General features: G+C 45.2%; 1 protein-coding gene across 1 annotated transcript in view; it reads right to left on the bottom strand.

Annotated features, from left to right (window-relative positions):
- The window catches only part of LOC138303648 (uncharacterized), a 670623-nt gene that overhangs the window by 519758 nt on the left and 131201 nt on the right, over nt 1–19664 (bottom strand). Inside the window, exon 7 of the mRNA XM_069242952.1 lies at nt 3992–4035. Within this exon, the coding sequence (XP_069099053.1) occupies nt 3992–4035 (44 nt within the window). The remainder of the gene's footprint in view (nt 1–3991; nt 4036–19664) is intronic.

Below are 19664 nucleotides of genomic sequence, written 5' to 3'. Positions count from 1 at the left end.
GAAGAAATATAAAGGCGGATCAATCAAACTGGTGAGCGCACGTGTTACTGCTTTCAACATCTTACTAGTAAGTGGAAAGCAGAAAGAAACCAAATTCCATAGTCATAGCAAAAGGATATTCTCTCCGCAAAGTCGAAGAACTGATCACCATAACACTGTGTCAGAACTTGCGGGCTGTAAAAGATGTTTTTTTTACTCTAAAAGGTGTTTGCTACATCTACACAGCCAGTAATTCATAATACTACCTATTTCTCCACTTTAAAGAAACCAATTTCTCATTACTGTCACCACATATGGGTGTCTACACCGGATGTACACTTTCAAGTTTCTCATAGCACTGGCGTGGAAGTCAACCTCTGCCAAAAATAAATCTTGAAAAACAAGTTTGTGGTGGCCTGCAAGACCTCATGGATACAGATGGCAGTCTTGCAACGTGACAGCACACACACAAGCAAACCAGCTCTACAGATTTCAAAACTCCAGTTGCTTTGGAAAAATTAAATGCTCAATTACATTCTTCGGCGCTCGGAAGATCATTGTATTCACGTTCTGTTTGACATGACATGGCATACAGACACCGTGGGGGTCATTTAGGGCTATGATCCCTGCCATGCAAGTGCTCCGCCAAACCTTCAGTGCACCCACTTCATTCAGAGACGTCTGAAGCACAGGGTTTTCACTGGCAGTGTCAACTGGCGTTGCCTGTAGAAACCATTGACTTGGAGGCTCACCCACCACTGTCTTGCTTGTCCACAGTGTTCGACATCTCAGTCACTCATCACCTGATTTGGAAGATATAGTAGTCTCAGATGAGGAAATTCATCAATAGCGCCATGTTCAGGGAGAAAAACCCAAGCACTTAAGGGCCATTTATTGATTGTTTTACACAAACTACTGATTTGGGATGTTCTTCATATAAAATATACAGAAAATCAGAGCTGTACTGAAACAACATGGCTCCTCAGTATTTCCCAGATCCTACAGTGGAGCCTCTATTGTGATGAATTCAACATCGGCTTTGAAATCCCTGTCATGCGAGAGGGGGTGCGGGGAATCTCTAAATCGAGCTGGTGTTCCTGCATCAGGGAGGTAGGCCAATGCTCACCAGTGACCTGGCACGTTGCCTGCTACGATATAAATGACCCTTTTAAACATCGAGTCGTTCCCAGGATGACTGGAATAGGGTAGCGGACCAGTAACGACTACCCTTCCATAAATAATATTGATATTTATGTCAGGTAATGGCTGCAAGGACTCACTGCATGTCTGTCCAATGCTATATGTTGTACTCAAGTATCCAGCTCCTGTTCCTCTTTTCTCTCTTATGCCATTTTGAACTGTGTTACTTTAATTTAGATGTCAACTGGTTAGTGTGAGATTGAAGTCATTAACTCAGGCTTTTATTTACCTCCCACCTAGGAGGTAGGTCAACATTACCTTAATGGCCTCCACTATCAATGCCAAATCAAAACACTACATTCACAATTTTCTAGCAAACTAGGAGGCCTCAGACTATGATATTATTCCTACTTCCCCACCGTTAAATGATGGTTCAAAACACTTGCATGCTTCAAAAACTGTACATGATTCTATATGTGGAACACCACTTTCTTTCAAGAGCTGGTATTCTGGTATTGCAAGGTTACCATCACAGACCAGAGTCCGTTTTAGCTTCTGATGATCTTTTATGGGCAAGGCATTGAGGTCCTTCTCTTGGTTGGGTAGGTGGCTATGTCATGTTATGAAAGACTATTTAGAACACAAGAAGCTACGGCTTGTGATGACCTTCAACTGGACACTAATTCAGCTACCACTTTTTAGTCCTGAAGTTTTACTACAAAGCATTTAAGAACAATGTTTGAAAATCGCAGATCAAATAACTAGAGGAGATAAAAACAGTGTTTGCCATGACCATGACAAAAAGAACAAAATGTATTTGTGCCATATCAGTGCTCTGTAGCCTAAAACTCTTGTTAACATTTTCAAATTTGTATCCTTGAGAAGACGACTTGCCTGTATGCACTGGGTTCAAAACAATTCTGTATGCTCCATCAGACAATTCCAATTGAGTCTATTGGTTTTTCATACAGTGACTGGCCAAAGCTCTGTGGAAAACTGCAAGACTAAATGAAATTGCTAAATTACGCTTTTTCCACATTTGTGTGAAAAATGGGACTTCTGTGGCAATTTATGTTACAAACTGGAAATTTGCAGAGAGGAAATCTGCATACATTTTCCACAGTGCCCGAGCTTTATTAGCATATAAAATGTCTATTTAAATATCTGAATGGTGAAAGAAATATCAGAAAAACATTTTAATAAAACAATTTTTATATGATAATGTGCACAAAAAAAACCAAATAGAAATATACATGGCATAACCTGCGGATATTTACAAGTGAAAAAAGTAATATATGTGAGGCAACGCATGGTAGGATAGACAAATAGAAATTTGCGTGGAAAATAGTGCAACTATTTAGAAAAGCTCAGAAGTGAATTTACTGTATTGAGAGCACCCATTTATAGGTGCAATTAGGAAAAGCTTTCTTTGCTGGTTCTTGCAAGCCATCAGCACTAGAAGCTAGCTAAAGGCAGATGAGTGGGAATGATAATGTAAAGCGCTCAAAATGACCTAGTAACGCACAGGAAACCTTTTACACAGGTGGACGTGAACTTAACCCACTAAAATTTGCAAATACTGCAAAAGGCAAAAATGTGAACCTCAACATAGCTTTAGCTCCATAAAAATGCAAAAAAAGTATGCTTTTTTCTGTAAAGGTGTAACATTACTTGAACATGTCCTTCAAGCATGAAGCCACGCCACGGGAGTTCAAAGGACAACAGAGCTTGTATTCAGGTCATGTAAAAGGTATATCCTTCTAGGCCTAACAGCGGGATGCATTCAGCTGATCTTTACCTCAAGGTAAGCTATTGTCAACTCTAGGTTCCTTTGATGCTCGTTTACTACACCCATTAATCTCACCTTACTTGATGTTTAAACATATTCTTCGAATATGGCTTTTTTCAGAGGCCAAGGTGTTGATGGGCTGTTTGACATTATCTAGCTTTTACCTCATTAGGTATAAACAATAAGGGGATATTTATTTCTCCCTAGTAAAACCAATTGGGTGGGAACTAAGGGTCCTTCCAACTATGGTATCCTGCTCAAAATATCCACAAACACATCTAGAGATCCTATGTTAGTCACATGTATCATATCTGCATAATAAAGAGGACAGTAAACGCAGTATCACCGTACTATGAGTTGAATTGATTAAGAAAAAAATATATACACTGACAGAATCTTGTACACTGTCAGCAGTGGAAAACTGGACACAGATACTGGATCTGATGACAGTAGATGTCCTGTGAGTGAGCCATCGAAAGAATCTGCAGACATTTAAGTTGATGCTCCTGAAAACGTTCAAGTACTGAAAGTAAGTGGTTGTGCCGTTCAGCTTCTTAAGAAAAACAGTCATAGCTCGACAAGTTTAGAGAGTCTAGATGCTAGCATTTACATTACACATTGCCTTAGTCAAGGAAGAAGGTTCTCCTTGCACAGAATCTATTTTCTGGCCAATGGGCTCGCAGAAGGAGAAGTTTGTCCTCAACAATTTGTTAAAGCGTATTTCCTGAGGAACAGCATAGGTATGTATTTGGTTATGTGCCTTCTGATCTTAAAACTAAATGAGCGGTTGGTGTACGAGGCTTGTTACTGTGGATTGCAATAGGGAACTAGATGAGCATAGCTTTAGTCCCAGTAGATGAGGAATTACATAGGTTATAGTAAGGTGGAATAGCAAGGGAAACACTGGAGTAGGTAGTGCTGAAGTGCAATACCAAGTCAGTTGTACTAGATAGGCATTATTACCCTTAGAAGTGAATAAGTAAGAGAAGTACGTCAGTGTATCAGTGTATATTCAAATAATATCTCACATGCTTGGCGTACTGTATTTTACTTTAGCACAATAAGATTTTTAGCACTGTTTACCTTCCTGCTGCCAGTAAGTCGAACTCATCCCTCTTCCAGCCAAACTGTGAATACAGAAGACAAATTAAAAGCACTTTCATATCAAAATTTGCCAAAAATGATTTTCAGCACCGATTTACATGATCCTCCCAAATCGCTTTCCCCACCCCCAAATAGTACATATGTTTTTGAAACATCTGATATCACAGAGCAGAAATGCTATGTAAGTAAATTATACCCTTTCCACTGTATTAACAAATGTATAGTTAGCCATAAGCCACACTAGGCCCACAGTGCTGCATCCTCTCCTGTACATTGCATGTGTGCACAATGCTGCCAACGGAGTCAATCCCCTTTCTCTAGGGATACCAGGCCTGAGCCTCTGAATTGGCTGTTTGAGAATTAGCTCACCAGTTTTAATGGTGCTTCACTACTTGACATGCCTTTTTAGGTCGAGCGCACAAGCGTCTGGCCTGTTGTAATCTATCTGTGGGCTTTTCACTACTCCTAGCGCACGCCCATCACTCGTTCACGGGCTTGCCTTTCAAAACTCCTTTGTTACCATTGGTAAATGCTTTACGTTCGTCCCTCCTTGGGACAGTTTTGTTACCACCTTTGCCATTTAACCTGTTACATGGATAATAGCATGTTTCCCGGTATGCTTGATTGCGAGCAAACTTCTTTTTCTTTTTGTGTCTCTCCTCCGCGCTCATGTTCATGGCGACCGTGACACTTTGAATTGGCTCGCTTATGTCAACTGTTTTACTTTTTATTTTCAATTTATGTGGCAAGAAAAGCCAGTTAGGAATTTACAACGCTAATAGCTCTCACCAGAGCAAAAGCGAGACCCATTGAATTGCAAATGCTTGTTCTACCTCAGTTGTCCTACCCGTCTTGCCATTCTCACCAGCAACGGTCTGCCAGAAAATACCCTGCCTAATATGGGGACACTGGAGGAAAAAAAAATGAAAACAACTGACAGAGAAAACTGTACGGGCCAATAGTTGCCAAGCACTACCCTGCCGTTCTAGCAGGCAGAATTTGGCAATGCCAAGGGCAAGTGTTAAGGCAACCAACAAAAGAGGTTGAACATACAATACTTTCCTCTGACCGACATAACTCTATCTGCTAATTCTGCCGTATTTATTGTAATGTATTCTACAAACACCGATTACTTTCATGAAGTTAAATCGGGTTTGCTAAGATAGCTTTAGTTCACGTTTCAATTAATTCTAACCTTGTTGAGCAATAAGGCACATTAGCTTATTTATGCTCTAAAACAAGATAAAGTGCTGGAAGGTGGTCAAGCAATCCGAACCTGAAGGTGAGTGCATCTAAAACATGTGTCCACATATATTGAAACAGAACCCAGACCAAAACGTGTTATTTCTACAACAATATCAACTTCTTCTTACCTTCATTGGAATGGAAAATCACGACCATGCAACACAGCACACAGTAAAACACCGGACAAAAGATATTTTAAAGTTACCTAACATTTATCCCAAAACGAGGGCACCATTTCCAATCACAACTGACACAAGGTGGACACCCATGAAGGGTAGCGGGTTCTCAAAGCAGGTATTTACGGAGGGTACTTCAAATGACCAACCCTAGAGAATCTGACAACTAGCTTCATTTGCACATTTACTATCATCACACGTGGGACTATTGGACTCTGGGCCTCTGAATCTACTCAGAAGCCAGCGAAGACACTTGAAGCGTGTGCCATTTCAAGATTACAAGGGGAATAGTTTGCCAACACCAAAAAGAAAACACGGGCAAAATACGGTACGCATTTAATCAAACTAAACTCCACACTCAAGGCTTAGGACCCACAATTCAAGGAACCAGTATAGAGCAATTTGGGAGGGTAATGCTGCCTTTCTTTAAAATGTCTGTATTGTCTTTGCTGCACCGGTGTTATGTTCAGACACTACGCACCAATCATATGCTGCCATCATTCCTGAGTACAGAACCTCTATTGCGGCTCCAACGAATGCAGGCAGCAAATCATCGGGCTCAATGTTTGCTCTAGCACACTTTTATCAGTTGCCGATATGTTTTTCAAGGAGGGTTGGGGCTCTTGTCTTCTTGTGCTGCGTTATTACAATGTGTTATTCTTCAGTTCAACTGCGGTTGTTTTTTGTTGCGTTGCTTGTTTGTTTTGTTTTGTTTTGTTATTGGGTTTTCTGTTGTGCTCAGTAGCTAGTTTAGAAATGGCAACACATGCTGCTACATTTCTGGCCAAATGCATCACGTTAATTTATGGTTACCGTGACAACCACTTACCTCAGTCTAAGGTGTTAGAATATCGCGCACCTGCTATTTACCTAAGACACGTCTTAAATTTTCACTTCCACTGCTCACATAATGATGCGGCCCAGTTTCTCTATGTTTTAAAAGCTTTCCTCTACTATTAATAATAATCGCCGTGACTTAAGGTAACTCAACAGTGCCATCAAGTGACAAAAGATGAGACGGAAGTCAGTCCATAGCAAAGGTCGTCAAACTTTTTTGCTGAGCGCTCCCCTGAGCAAAACGTTTTTCAGTAAGGACCCCCTCCAATAATTTACGGCAGTATTTGCAGGAGCGGAAGGGTCAGGGCAAAGTGCAGAGGGCAGGATTACCATTTCAGGAGTACTTTTTATGTATTTGATAATGTACTAAATGTGAGATTTGTAACATAGCAAATATATCAAGCCAAACCTCCTGATAGTTGGGGTGTCGTGAGACCCTCACATTCCGGGGACCCAAAGCAACTGCATCTGTTGCACTAATGATAGCTGCAGCCCTGAGTAGCAGACTGCGTCATCTGCCTCGTCCACCCTCTCCCTACCACGCATGGCCATCAAGCCAATCTTGGAACAGATTTTCTGCCCCTTTCAGAATGAAATGGGCTCCGGCATGTTGCCCACCACTTTGCAGCAAAGGTGCCCTCATGCCACCACTAATGCCAGGAAGAAAAACGAGCCTCGAATCCTCTTTTATAAATGAAGGCAGACATAACTGCTATGCAGTAGGCTGGTCACTCATGGGCCTAGTGTCCCTGCACTACTTCTGCAATGAGATCAACTGCCTTGCAAAGCGGTGGTCTTCTCTGCCCCTTATTGAAACAATGGGCTCCATCATGCGCCATTCACCGCTCTGTCATCTCTCGGAGGCTTAGGCTAACGTGTCTCCCCTGTTTCAATGTTTCCTTCCCCTGGGCCAATGGTTTGAAGCCCAAAGCAACACTGGCACAAGAATGGTGCACTGGGCCCTAATGTAAGTAAGAAAAGATAGTAAAACAATACTAATTGAGGTTTAGTTGACGCCTCACACCCACGGGCCACCGTGCCACTGCATCAGTGGCACAAATGATACCTACGACTCTTCCCATTCTCTCCACTGGCCCATCACTCCTAGACAGGAGGCCCAAAGGCGGCTGCCTGCTCCTTTGTGTAAAAGAAAAAAAGGGAGTACAGCCCACATCGCACCGCCTGTCTTAGACCTGTTCACTGGGCAGCAATTGCAACCTGGGCCCTAATGCTAACAAGGAAAAAAGGATTCTCTCCCAACATTTGCCTAGTAAAACAGGCACAATTGGGGTGCCCTGTCCCAGTGCCACTGCACCTGCTGCACTAATGGTAGTGATGGCCTTTAAAAACAAAATCTCCACCTTCCTCAGGTGATCTCCCTGAGCGAGCTGTGTCTGTCCATTTCTAAAGGAAAAAGTGAGCCCACACATAGAAGCATCCTTCCCTCTGGGCCATCTCCTTGAGGCTATCCATGAACACAGAACTAAAGAAGAAGCAGGCCTTCTCACCAGGGTACCTGCAATCTGAAAGAAATCTAAAAGTTTACCATTGGTTCTTCGCCAATTGTAAAGGCTGTTTGGAACAGAGTACAGGCTTTAATTTATGAAGTCACTATTCTTTTTGAGCGGTGATCTAAGGGTGTTAGGTTTTGTAAAGCTTCTTCTTAATGGACTTATAAAAATGTTTGCATTAGGTACAGTATAACTACGTATTTCTAATAGGTATTCTTTGAAAGCACTTGTTTTAGCTGAAATGTTAAATCATTTTGTGGCAGCTTATCCTATACTCAGGACCACTAGAACTATGCAATTTCACCGCTGCAGCATTTTACACATAATTATGGATTTGCTGCATTTACCACATAATTCACAAACTGCAGCATATTCAACAGATTTTAACAAAAACAAATTTTCTAGCTCAAATGGACCAAAAGTTACTAAAAGGGCAACTGCACATGTTGCCACGCAGTGGAAGGCCCATCACAAAGGTTGACGGTCACCTTTCTGTTGCTTACTGCTGAATTTGGATATTAAACTGGGACTAATGAGATTAATAATTTGCCCACACAGTGTTAGCATGTGTAAAAGTGATAAAATAATGATGTAATATTATCAGAAAAACTGCTGCATTAAGCTGCATATGTTGGCTTGTTGTGCCACATAATTTAGTCAACCCTGCCACATAATTTCGTCCTTCCTGCCACATAATTCCACAAAACAACCTGGCGTATAGAGTGTATAATACAATTTTTAAATAATGACTTTCATATCCACAGTCCTTTGTTTTAGAGGCTGAGATGATATAGCATTACAATCAATCAATCAGGATTCTTATAGAGCACGCCTAATCACCAGTTCGAGTCTCAAGGTGCTAGGGGGGGGGGGGGGGGGGGGCGTTGTGAAGCTCAGTTGCGGTGCTGGATGCCCGGTACAGTTGAAGAACCAGGTCTTGAGGTCCTTTCTGAATTAAAGCAGAGAGGGAGATTGCCTGGGATGAAGAGGTGGAGAGTTCCAGGTCTTAGCGGCGAGGTAGGAGAAGGATCTTCCTCCAGCTGTGGGATGGTGGCCAGGGCCAGATGAGCAGAACGTAGTTGTCTGGTGGGTGTGTGGAAGGTGAGGCGGTGGTTCAGGTATGCAGGTCCGATATTGTGGAGGGCCTTGTAGATGTGTGTGAGGAGCTTGAAGGTGAGTCATTTGTTGATCAGGGGCCAGTGGAGGTCTCTCAGGTGCCCAGACGTGGTGGCGGCAAGGAATGTCCAAGATAAATCTAGTGGCGGTGTTTGGGATTCTTTGCAGTTTCTTTTGGAGCTTCTGGGAGGTGCTGATGTAGAGTGCGTTGCTGTAGTCGAGCATACTGCTGACGAGCGTCTGGGTGACTGTTCTTCTGGATTTAACAGGGATCCACTTGAAGAACTTTCGGAGCAGGCAGAGCGTGTGGAAGCAGGAGGACAAGACAGCGTTGACTTGGTGGTTCATAGAGAGCGAGGAATGGAGGATGGTGCTGAGGTTACGTGCGCAGTCGATCGGGGGGTGCGGAGCACTGCAGGCCACCAGGAGTCATCCCGGGCGGAGGTGGTGCCCAAAAGAAGGACTTCTGTTTTGTCGGAGTTGAGCTTGAGGCAGTTCTCTTTCATCCAGGTGGCGACTGCTTTCATAGCGTTGTGGAAGTTGTTCTTTGTGACCGTAGGTTTGTCAGTGAGGGAGAGGAACAGCTAAGTGTCGTCAGCATAGGAGACGATGTTGAGTACGTGGTTTCTGACGATGTCTGCCAGTGGGGCCATGTCGATTTTGAAGAGGGTGGGGCTCAGGGAGGAGCCTGGGGGATGCCACAACTGATCTCTGTTTGTTCAGATGTGAATGGTGGGAGCCTGACTCCCTGGGTTCAGCCGGTGAAGAAGGAGAGGATCCATTCCAGAGCTTTGCCACGGATGTTGGTGTCATGGAGATTTGCACAGAGGGTGTGGTGAGAGACGGTGTTGAAGGCGGCCAAGAGGTCCAGGAGTATGAGGACTGCGGTTTCACCTTGGTCAAGGAGATTGTGGATGTCATTTGTTGTGGCGAGGAGAGCATTCTCAATGCTGTGCTTGCTTCTGAAGCCAGACTGGGAGATATCGAAGATGTGATTGGTCTTGATGAATTCAGTGAGTTGGGCGTTGACGGCTTTCTTGATGACTTTGGATGGAAATGGAGCAGCGAGACGGATCTGTAGTTCTTGATGTCGGTGGGGGTGTGTTGCAGAGGGTGAGGGAGAGTTGGTCTTCGAAGACCTTGTTCCTGCTTCTGTGCAGGTGGCGTGGTCGTGATGGGTGGGTTTGTTGAAGGAGAAGCAGACACAGTGATGGATGGTCCTCAGAAGTTCAGAGGTGTGGCTGAAGGAGATGTTGCTGCTGGCAGAGAAGATGGGGTAGAGTGTGTGTCCTGCTGAGTGTATTGGGGAAGTGACCAGATGTTTGAGTTCGATGCAGGTGAGATTCTCCAGCAGGGATGAGGTGTTGGGGTCACTGAGGTTGTTCAGGTGGAAATTGAAGTCTCCGAGGAGGATGTAGTCTTAGAGGCGAGGGCGTGATGTGCGATGAAGTTTAAGGGGAGGGGTGTGTAGACGAAGGTGTGCGTAGGGTGGTGTATGGGTTGGTCTGGATCTAGAAGTGGAGGTGATCCATGTCAGGTGCATGGTCATTGGTTCTGGTGTGGAGGCAGAGGGTGTTCTCATGTATGATGGTGATACCTCCTCCCGCTCGGTTGGCACGGTCGTTGTGGATGATCTTGTAGCCATCGGGGATGGCGGTGGCGAAGTTTGGTGCAGAGGTGGGGTTTAGCCAGGTGTCCATGAAGAACGTGACGTCGGAGTGGTGGAGCTGAGCAGGTCCCAGATCTCCACAGTGTGTTTCCTGAGGCAGCTTGTGCTGAGCAGGATACAGTGGAGGCGGTCATGTATAGCTCTTGGGGACAGTGTGGTTGGTAAGGCTGGTGTGGGGTGGCAGGAAAAGGTACAGTTCCCATAGGTAAAAAATCCTTGGGAGTCGCTCGGTGATGAATGGTGGCAGGCAGTGTTTCATCCGGCGTTGAGAGCCTAGAGAAATCTGGTGTCATAGTGGTGAGTGGTGCAGGGACCAGTGTCACTGGTGCTCAGCGTGGTCCAGGCATGGACAGGCACAGATGGGCTTGCCTTTGCCTCACCAGCGGCTGCCATTAAGTTGTGGTGGGGAGGTGGGAGGTGCTGGTCAGCTGGGAAGCAGCGCTGGGAGGGGGCAGGCAGCGGTGAGGGTGGGAAGCGCAATGGGAAGCAAAGGAGCACAAAGAATGGCAAAAAAAGGACAGAGAAGAGAAATACAGATAAGAGAAATACAAGAGAAATAGCACAGAAGGGGAAATACAGTAAAAGGATACGTACAGGGAAAATTACAAAAAGATGGGAAAACAGAGACAGAAACAGACAATATTCACCACTGGACCAGCAGGGATGAGGCACAAGCAGGAGCCTGCGGGTGGAGGAGGGCCTCAAATCCTACAACTGTATTTGGTATGTTAACGTATGGGATTAGATGCAATAATACGTGTGAGAAACTGGGTTGCTGGTTGACTGGGGTGTGAGCACTGGTCAAGCAACAGTCACAATCCCTTGCTGGGTGAACCACAAAAAGTCACTAAATTAACCTGTGCTTAACCCTGGGTAGCTTTGCACAAAAAACAGTCAGACTAAAGTCAGAGGCATTGTGTGTTGTATTTATGCAGCAAACAAACAGCAATACAGTGAAAACACAACACAAAAAAAATCCCAAACCTATTCAGAAAAACGGAGTAAATTTCAATAAATAGACACCAAGACGACAACCATCAAATCAGTAGAACAGGAGTTATGAATTTTAACATTTTAGGTGCAAAATTGCAATTAAAATAAAAAAACATCAACCGTGGACATCTGGCAACGCTAGACCGGGGCAAGTCAATAGTTTAGGCTTACCGCGATGGAGCACACTTCCGAAACACTAAGGTCCTCATTATGACCCTGGAGGCCTGAAGACCTCTAGGGCCACGGTGGTGGTCTCACCGACAACAGGCCAGGGGTGATGACCACCACATTAGGAGTGTGGTGGGTTGGCCTCCTCGCCTGTACCGCCAGGGCGGTTGGACAGCCAGGCCGGAGATTAGCATCTCCGACCCGGTGGTCCACTGAAGACTGCCGGCAGGATCACAAGTAGGCTTTCCACCAGTGTTTCAGTGGCGGTAGCACCGTCACAAAAACCCTGGCGGAAAGGCTACCGGTGATAGGAAATTTCTTTCCTGTCACCGGCAGACGACTCCCCCACACCCCCTGCAATCCCACTACCCCGCAGGCCCCCTTCCATACCAGAATACCCCATCCCCTTCCAGTACAGCACCACCACCCCGCCTTTCAGTACAGCACCCTCCACCCCCACACCACCTCCCCGCAAACACGCACACCCACACGCACCCCGCATACACTCATTTACCAACACTTACATATACGTATTCACTCACATGCATCCATACACGCATTCACTCACATGCATTCATACTAGCATTCACACAAATATTCCAACGCGCACTCACTTCAACAATGCCCATACACACATGCATTCAAAATGCATACACACTTACATTCACACACGCAGACAACACCCACTCACGCACAACACCCCCCCACCCTCCAACCCTCTCCCCTGTCAATCGACTTACCTTGCCCAGCGAGAAGGACGTCCAGCAGGGAACGGGAACAGGCGCTTCCACTGCCAGCAGAGCCCCGCCATCAGGACACTGCCAGGCCGTATTACAGGTCGTAATATGGCTGGAAGAGTCCTTTTTGGCAGGGCCAGTGGTGGAACCCCCCATGAGTTTCCAACCGTCAGCACGACTACTGGAGGATTTCCGCCCAAATTGGGCAGAAATCCTTCAGTACTCGTAATACGGTGGTCGGAAGACTGCCAGCACTGACGGTCTTCTGGTGCCCATGGCTTTGGCTGTCTTCTGAGAAGACCACAAAAGTCATAATGAGGGCCTAAGTGGATTGGGCATGGTTAGCACTGACCTTTAGACTTAGAACATTTTTGAAGAAAAACTCTCCAAGAAGGTAGAATTTCAGCAGGGCAAGGTTGTAGAAGTAACCAAGAAGGGAAGATCATAGTCAGAAAGCCGTGGTGAAGATTTTTACCTTCGGACTTAGTCTTTGGAATGGAAGGTGAAAACCTCCAGTGGGAAGGAGCAGAAGGCCGTAGCTGAAGACAGTTCTACAAGGTCGGATACCCCTTTCGCGAAGGACTTCCGAAATGGATTCCCTCCTATAGAGAAGAACATAGCAGGAGAAGTCGGCAAGTCAAACCGACCAGCAATGCGCCTCAGGCAGTTAGGCGAACAGGTTGGTCCTAGCGCTCCTCCTTGTTCGCAGAGCACATTTTGGCCCAATTTTGTCTGTCCTCAGTTTTGGAAATTGGCCATCTGGGCACTTTTAGCACCACACCCAAGGGTCCAGGAGTAGATAGAGACCTCTTGGGGGTTAGGCACACACTCAGGCTGGGACCAGGTGTGGGTTCAAGTTAGTGGGAGTCTGCTATGTCCCTGTGACTCTGAACAGGAGGCCAGCAAACTAGCCCTTGGAGCAACTTCTGGAAGTCCTAAGTGCAGGTTTAGATGCAGGGTTCAACAGCAGGGCTGGCTTCTGACGGTTCAAAGCACACTCCACACAGCAAAGCAGTCCTTCCATGTACAGCATCAGTCTAGTAGAGTGCACAGCAGGGCACAGCAACAGGCAGTCCTCTGAGAGTGCTCTGCAGGTCTAGTAGTGAAGTGAAGAGTGGGTCTGAGAGCCCAATTTTAATACCATGCTACCCTGCTCCTAGAAGGTGGGAGAAGTTTCCAGAAAGGTTCCTTGAAGTTCCAGTAATTTCCTGCCTCTCCTGGCTCCTAGCTGGCTTCCCTGACACTACAGGGCTGTTAAGCCTATTGTGTAGTGACAGAGCACAGCCTGTTCAGGTGCAAGTGGGGGTGTGTTCATCTCTGCCCCCATCTTGCCAGTGGAAAGGCCCTTCAGGCGCTGTTAATTCTATGTCAGGACCTGAGGCTCAGATTATGCTTTCTCCTTTTTTCTTACTCAAACAGCAGCCAAAGACAAACAGAGAAAGTAAAACACAACACTACATTTCCCATGAGTCAAAACGCCACTATCCATAGCCAGGTGTCCATGATGAATGTGACGTCGGGGTGGTGGAGCTGAGCAGGTCCCAGATCTCCACAGTGTGTTTCCTGAGGCAGCATGTGCTAAGCAGGATACAGCGGAGGTGGTCATGTATAGTTCATGGGGACAGTGTGGTTGATAAGGCTGGTGTGGGGTGGCAGAAAAAGGTACAGTTCCCGTAGGTAAAAAATCATTGGGAGTCGCTCGGTGATGAATGGTGGCAGGCAGTGTTTCATCCATCAATCATGTTACTTTATGTCCCGTAAAACAGGAAGGCACCATCTAACTGCCTCTTTCTTTGCTGCTCCACAGTCAGGATAAGTACCTTATTGTTCTGAGAGGTTTATCACTGGTTTTTATTGCCTTATTATAGTTACTTGTTGGTATTTACTTATTCAGTTTTCCATACCACGTCAACTTGTTTTGTGATTCCTTCTGGTTTATTGTGTTTAGTAAAATTCCTTGCATTTTCTGAGTGGTCCACTTGGCGGCCCGTTTGAGTTTGCCATAGGCGGTATTACCCCTCTTTGGGCGTTCCGTCCCCAGATTTCTTTTTTGTAATTTTTTTTGTTTTTTTTATTCAGCGTGTGTTGTGCCTGAATTTCTCCCCTCCCCCTTTTTTCCATTTACCTTGATAGGCCCACATTGGGCACCTCCACTTGTGTGAGAAGGACGCACAGTGTAGCCTAATTTGGCTACGCGAACAAGTCCTGTTTCTATTGCTACTCCCGCATACCCTACGTGTCTCAAGGCTCTGTGCTAAGATCCCTTTGTGAGGTGAGAGCAGGGAGAAGATCAGCACCTCCCCAGGTTGCAACAACAGGGACCAAGAACTCTGCAAGTGCAATATACACATAATCAGGGTGTTAATATTTCAAATAGCCTGCACAGTCCCCAGCAAGATATTGTCTATAGTCTATATATATATATATACATATATGTATATATATATATATATATATCCTCAAACAAAAATGGTCTGAAAGTTGCTGGGCGGCGCACTCCACTGCCGGTGCCAGTGACGGAGAGAACCAGTCTCGAAAAATACAAATCACCAAAAGTATTCACTGCACTCCACAAAGTTTCAATAGTGCATATTTATTCCAAAATAACAACCACCAACGCGTTTCAACTCCCTATGGAGTCATGGAGTGCACTGAATACTTTTGGTGATTTATATATATATATATATGTATATATATGGAAAATGTCACTTACCCAGTGTACATCTGTTCGTGGCATGAGACGCTACAGATTCACATGCTGTGCATTATCCTGCCATCTAGTGTTGGGCTCGGAGTGTTACAAGTTGCTTTTCTTTGAAGAAGTCTTTTAGAGTCACCAGATCGAGGGAGTCCTCCCCTTTCGGCTCCATTGCGCATGGGCGTCGACTCCATCTTAGATTGTTTTCCCCGCAGAGGGTGAGGTAGGAGTTGTGTATATAGTAATAGTGCCCATGCAATGGAGTAAGTATGTATGTACATAATGTGTTTAAAAGTGATATATATTTACAAATTTACAAATGTACAAGTTTATTTCTATAACGGCTACAGGCTCCCGGGGAGGTGGGAGGGCGCATGTGAATCTGCAGCGTCTCATGCCACGAACAGATGTACACTGGGTAAGTGACATTTTCCGTTCAATGGCATGTGTAGCTGCAGATACACATGCTGTGCATAGACTAGTAAGCAGTTAACTCCCCAAAAGCGGTGGTTTAGCCTGTAGGAGTTGAAGTTGTTTGAAATAATGTCCGTAATACTGCTTGTCCTACTGTGGCCTGTTGTGTTGTTAACACATCCAACCAGTAATGTTTCGTGAATGTATGAGGCGTAGACTATGTGGCTGCCTTACAGATTTCTGTCATGGGTATATTTCCTAGAAAGGCCATTGTGGCGCATTTCTTTCTAGTGGAGTGTGCCTTTGGTGTAATAGGCAGGTCTCTCTTAGCTTTTACATAGCAGGTTTGAATACACTTAACTATCCATCTGGCAATGCCTTGTTTGGATATTGGATTTCCTGCATGAGGTTTTTGAAAAGCTACAAACAATTGTTTTGCAAAATTGTTTGGTTCTATCAATGTAATACATTAGTGCCCTTTTGATGTCTAATGTATGCAATGCTCTTTCAGCTACAGAGTCTGGTTGTGGAAAAAATACTGGGAGTTCCACAGTTTGATTTAAGTGGAACGGTGATATAACTTTTGGTAAATATTTTGGATTTGTGCGTAGAACCACTTTATGTTTGTGTATTTGTATAAAGGGTTCCTGTATGGTAAATGCTTGTATTTCACTTACTCTTCTAAGAGATGTGATAGCTATTAGGAAGGCCACTTTCCATGTTAAGTATTGCATCCCACAAGAGTGCATGGGTTCAAATGGTGGACCCATGAGTCGTGTTAATACAATATTGACATTCCATGAAGGAACTGGTGGTGTTCTTGGGGGAATGGTTCTTTTTAGACCCTCCATAAATGCTTTTATGAATGGGATTCTAAATAGTGATGTTGAATGTGTAATTTGCAGATAGGCAGAAATTGCTGTGAGATGTATTTTAATGGATGAAAAAGCTAGCTTAGATTTTTGTAAGTGTAATAAGTAGCTTACAATGTTTTTTGTTGACGCATGCAGTGGTTGAATTTGATTATTATGACAGTAATAAACAAATCTTTTCCATTTATTTGCGTAGCAATGTCTTGTAGTAGGTTTCCTAGCTTGTTTAGTGACCTCCATACATTCTTGTGTAAGGTCTAGATGTCCAAATTCTAAGACTTCAGGAGCCAGATTGCTAGATTGAGCGATGCTGGATTCGGGTGTCTGATCTGTTGTTTGTGTTGAGTTAACAGATCTGGTCTGTCTGGTAGCTTGATATGAGGTACTACTGACAGGTCTAGTAGTGTTGTGTACCATGGTTGGCGAGCCCAAGTTGGTGCTACTAGTATTAGTTTGAGTTTGTTTTGACTCAATTTGTTTACTAGATACGGAAGGAGTGGGAGAGGGGGAAAAGCGTAAGCAAATATCCCTGACCAACTCATCCATAACGCATTGCCCTTGGAGTGAGGGTGTGGGTACCTGGATGCGAAGTTTTGGCATTTTGGTGGTCATTCCAAGTTTGGCGGGCGGCGGTTGCCGCCCGCCAAACGTACGCCGCCAATTGGCCGTTCCGCGGTCAAAAGACCGCGGGGGCCATTCAGACTTTCCCGCTGGGCCGGCCCTGCAACACAGAAGCCGGCTCCGAATGGAGCCGGCTGTGTTGCAGGGGTGCGACGCAGACAGTGAAAATCATGCTGGGGCCCTGTTAGTGGCCCTGTTAGTGGCATGGGCAGTGCACTCAGGGGCCCCACGACACCCGTTCCCGCCATCCTGTTCCTGGCGGTAAAAACCGCCAGAAACAGGCTGGCGGGAAGGGGGTCGGAATCCCCATGGCGGCGCTGCTTGCAGCGCCGCCATGGAGGTTCAGCCCAGCCAGGGGAAATCCGGCGGGAAACCGCTGGATCCCCTTTTCTGACCGCGGCTTTACCGCCGCGGTCAGAATGGGCAGGAAAACACCGCCAGCCTGTTGGCGGTGCTTTCCGTCGTTCACAGCCCTGGCGGATTTTACCGCCAGGGTCGGAATGACCCCCTTTGTGTTTTCTTTTGTTGCAAATAGGTCTATTTGTGGTGTTCCCCAGTTTTGAAAGTAGGTTTGCAGTATCTGGGGATGAAGTTCCCATTCGTGTATCTGTTGGTGATCTCGACTGAGATTGTCGGCCAACTGGTTTTGAATTCTTGGGATGTATTGTGCTATTAGGCGAATGTGATTGTGAGTTGCCCAATGCCAAATCTTCTGTGCTAAGAGACACAGCTGTGATGAGTGTGTCCCTCCCTGTTTGTTTAGGTAATACATTGTTGTCATGTTGTCTGTTTTGACAAGAATGTGTTTGTGGGCTATTAACGGTTGAAATGCTTTCAATGCTAGAAACACTGCTAGTAGTTCTAGTTGATTTATATGAAGTTGTCTTTGTTGAGTGTCCCATTGTCCCTGGATGCTGTGTTGGTTGAGGTGTGCTCCCCACCCTACCATGGAAGCATCTGTTGTGATCACGTATTGAGGCACTGGGTCCTGGAAAGGCGGTCTATCAACACTAGATCTTGAAGTTGACCCTGTGCTTGTGTCCATTGTGTCGCTAGACACTGTTGTAAGGGCCGCATGTGTAACCTTGCGTTTGGGACAATGGCTATGCATGAAGACATCATGCCTAGAAGTTTCATCACAAACCTTACTTGATACTGTTGATTTGGGTGCATGCTTTGTACTACGTTTTGGAATGCTTGTACCCTTTGTGGACTTGGAGTGGCAATCCCTTTTTCTGTGTTGATTGTTGCTCCTAAGTATTGTTGTATTTGACACGGTTGTAAGTGTGATTTTAGGTAGTTTATTGAGAACCCTAGCTTGTGAAGGGTTTCTATGACGTATTTTGTGTGTTGAAGACACTGTTTCTGAGTGCTGGTTTTTATTAACCAATCGTCTAGGTACGGGAATACGTGTATGTGCTGTCTTCTGATATGTGCAGCTACTACTGCAAGGCATTTTGTAAATACCCTTGGTGCTGTTGTTATCCCGAATGGTAACACTTTGAATTGGTAGTGTACTCCTTGGATTACAAACCTTAAGTATTTCCTGTGGGAAGGATGTATGGGTATATGGAAGTAAGCCTCCTTGAGGTCTAATGTTGACATGTAGTCTTGTTGTTTGAGCAAGGGAATCACGTCTTGAAGTGTTACCATGTGAAAGTGATCTGATTTGATGTAAAGGTTCAGTGTTCTGAGATCTAAGATGGGTCTCAGTTTTTTGTCCTTTTTTGGTATTAGAAAATACAGGGAATAAACACCTGTTCCTTTCTGATGGTTGGGCACTAGTTCTATTGCCTCTTTTTGTAATAACGCTTGGACTTCTAGTTGTAATAGATCCAAGTGCTGTTTGGACATGTTGTGTGCTTTTGGAGGCACATTTGGTGGTAATTGTAGGAATTCTATGCAATAACCATGGTGGATAAATGGCTAGGACCCACGAGTCCGTAGTTATGTCTTCCCAGTTTTTGTAGTAATTTGTGAGTCTTCCCCCCACTGGTGTTATGTGTTGGGGATTTGTGACATTGGAGTCACTGTTTAGTTTGTGGGGTTTTTGGGCTTTGGAATTTCCCTCTTGTTTTAGAAAACTGTCCACCCCTATATCAACCCCGAAAACTTCCTCTTTGGTATTGGCCCTGGTATGTGGGTCTGGTCTGTGAGGTTGAAGGTTCTGTGCTTTGGGCTCGAAACCCCCCTCTAAAGTGTGGCTTCCTAAAGGTGCCTCTGCTCTATGGGGAGTAAAGCGCACCCATGGCTTTGGCCGTGTCCGTGTCTTTCTTTAGCTTTTCTATAGCTGTATCCACCTCCGGCCCAAACAACTGTTGTCCATTAAAAGGCATATTAAGCACAGCCTGCTGGATCTCTGGCTTAAATCCGGAGGTGCGTAGCCATGCGTGTCTCCGAATAGTGACCGCCGTGTTCACTGTTCTGGCGGCTGTGTCCGCTGCGTCCATAGCCGATCGTATCTGGTTGTTGGAGATACTTTGGCCCTCCTCCACCACTTGTTGTGCACGCTTTTGAAACTCTTTGGGAAGATGTTCAATGAAATGCTGCATTTCGTCCCAATGAGCCCTGTCATATCTTGCCAATAATCGGGGG

The sequence above is a fragment of the Pleurodeles waltl genome, chromosome 1_2, assembly GCF_031143425.1.
Source record: "Pleurodeles waltl isolate 20211129_DDA chromosome 1_2, aPleWal1.hap1.20221129, whole genome shotgun sequence".
Taxonomy (NCBI): domain Eukaryota; kingdom Metazoa; phylum Chordata; class Amphibia; order Caudata; family Salamandridae; genus Pleurodeles; species Pleurodeles waltl.
Note: the sequence above shows the minus strand (reverse complement) of the source record. Positions and strands in the feature narration are given on the sequence as shown.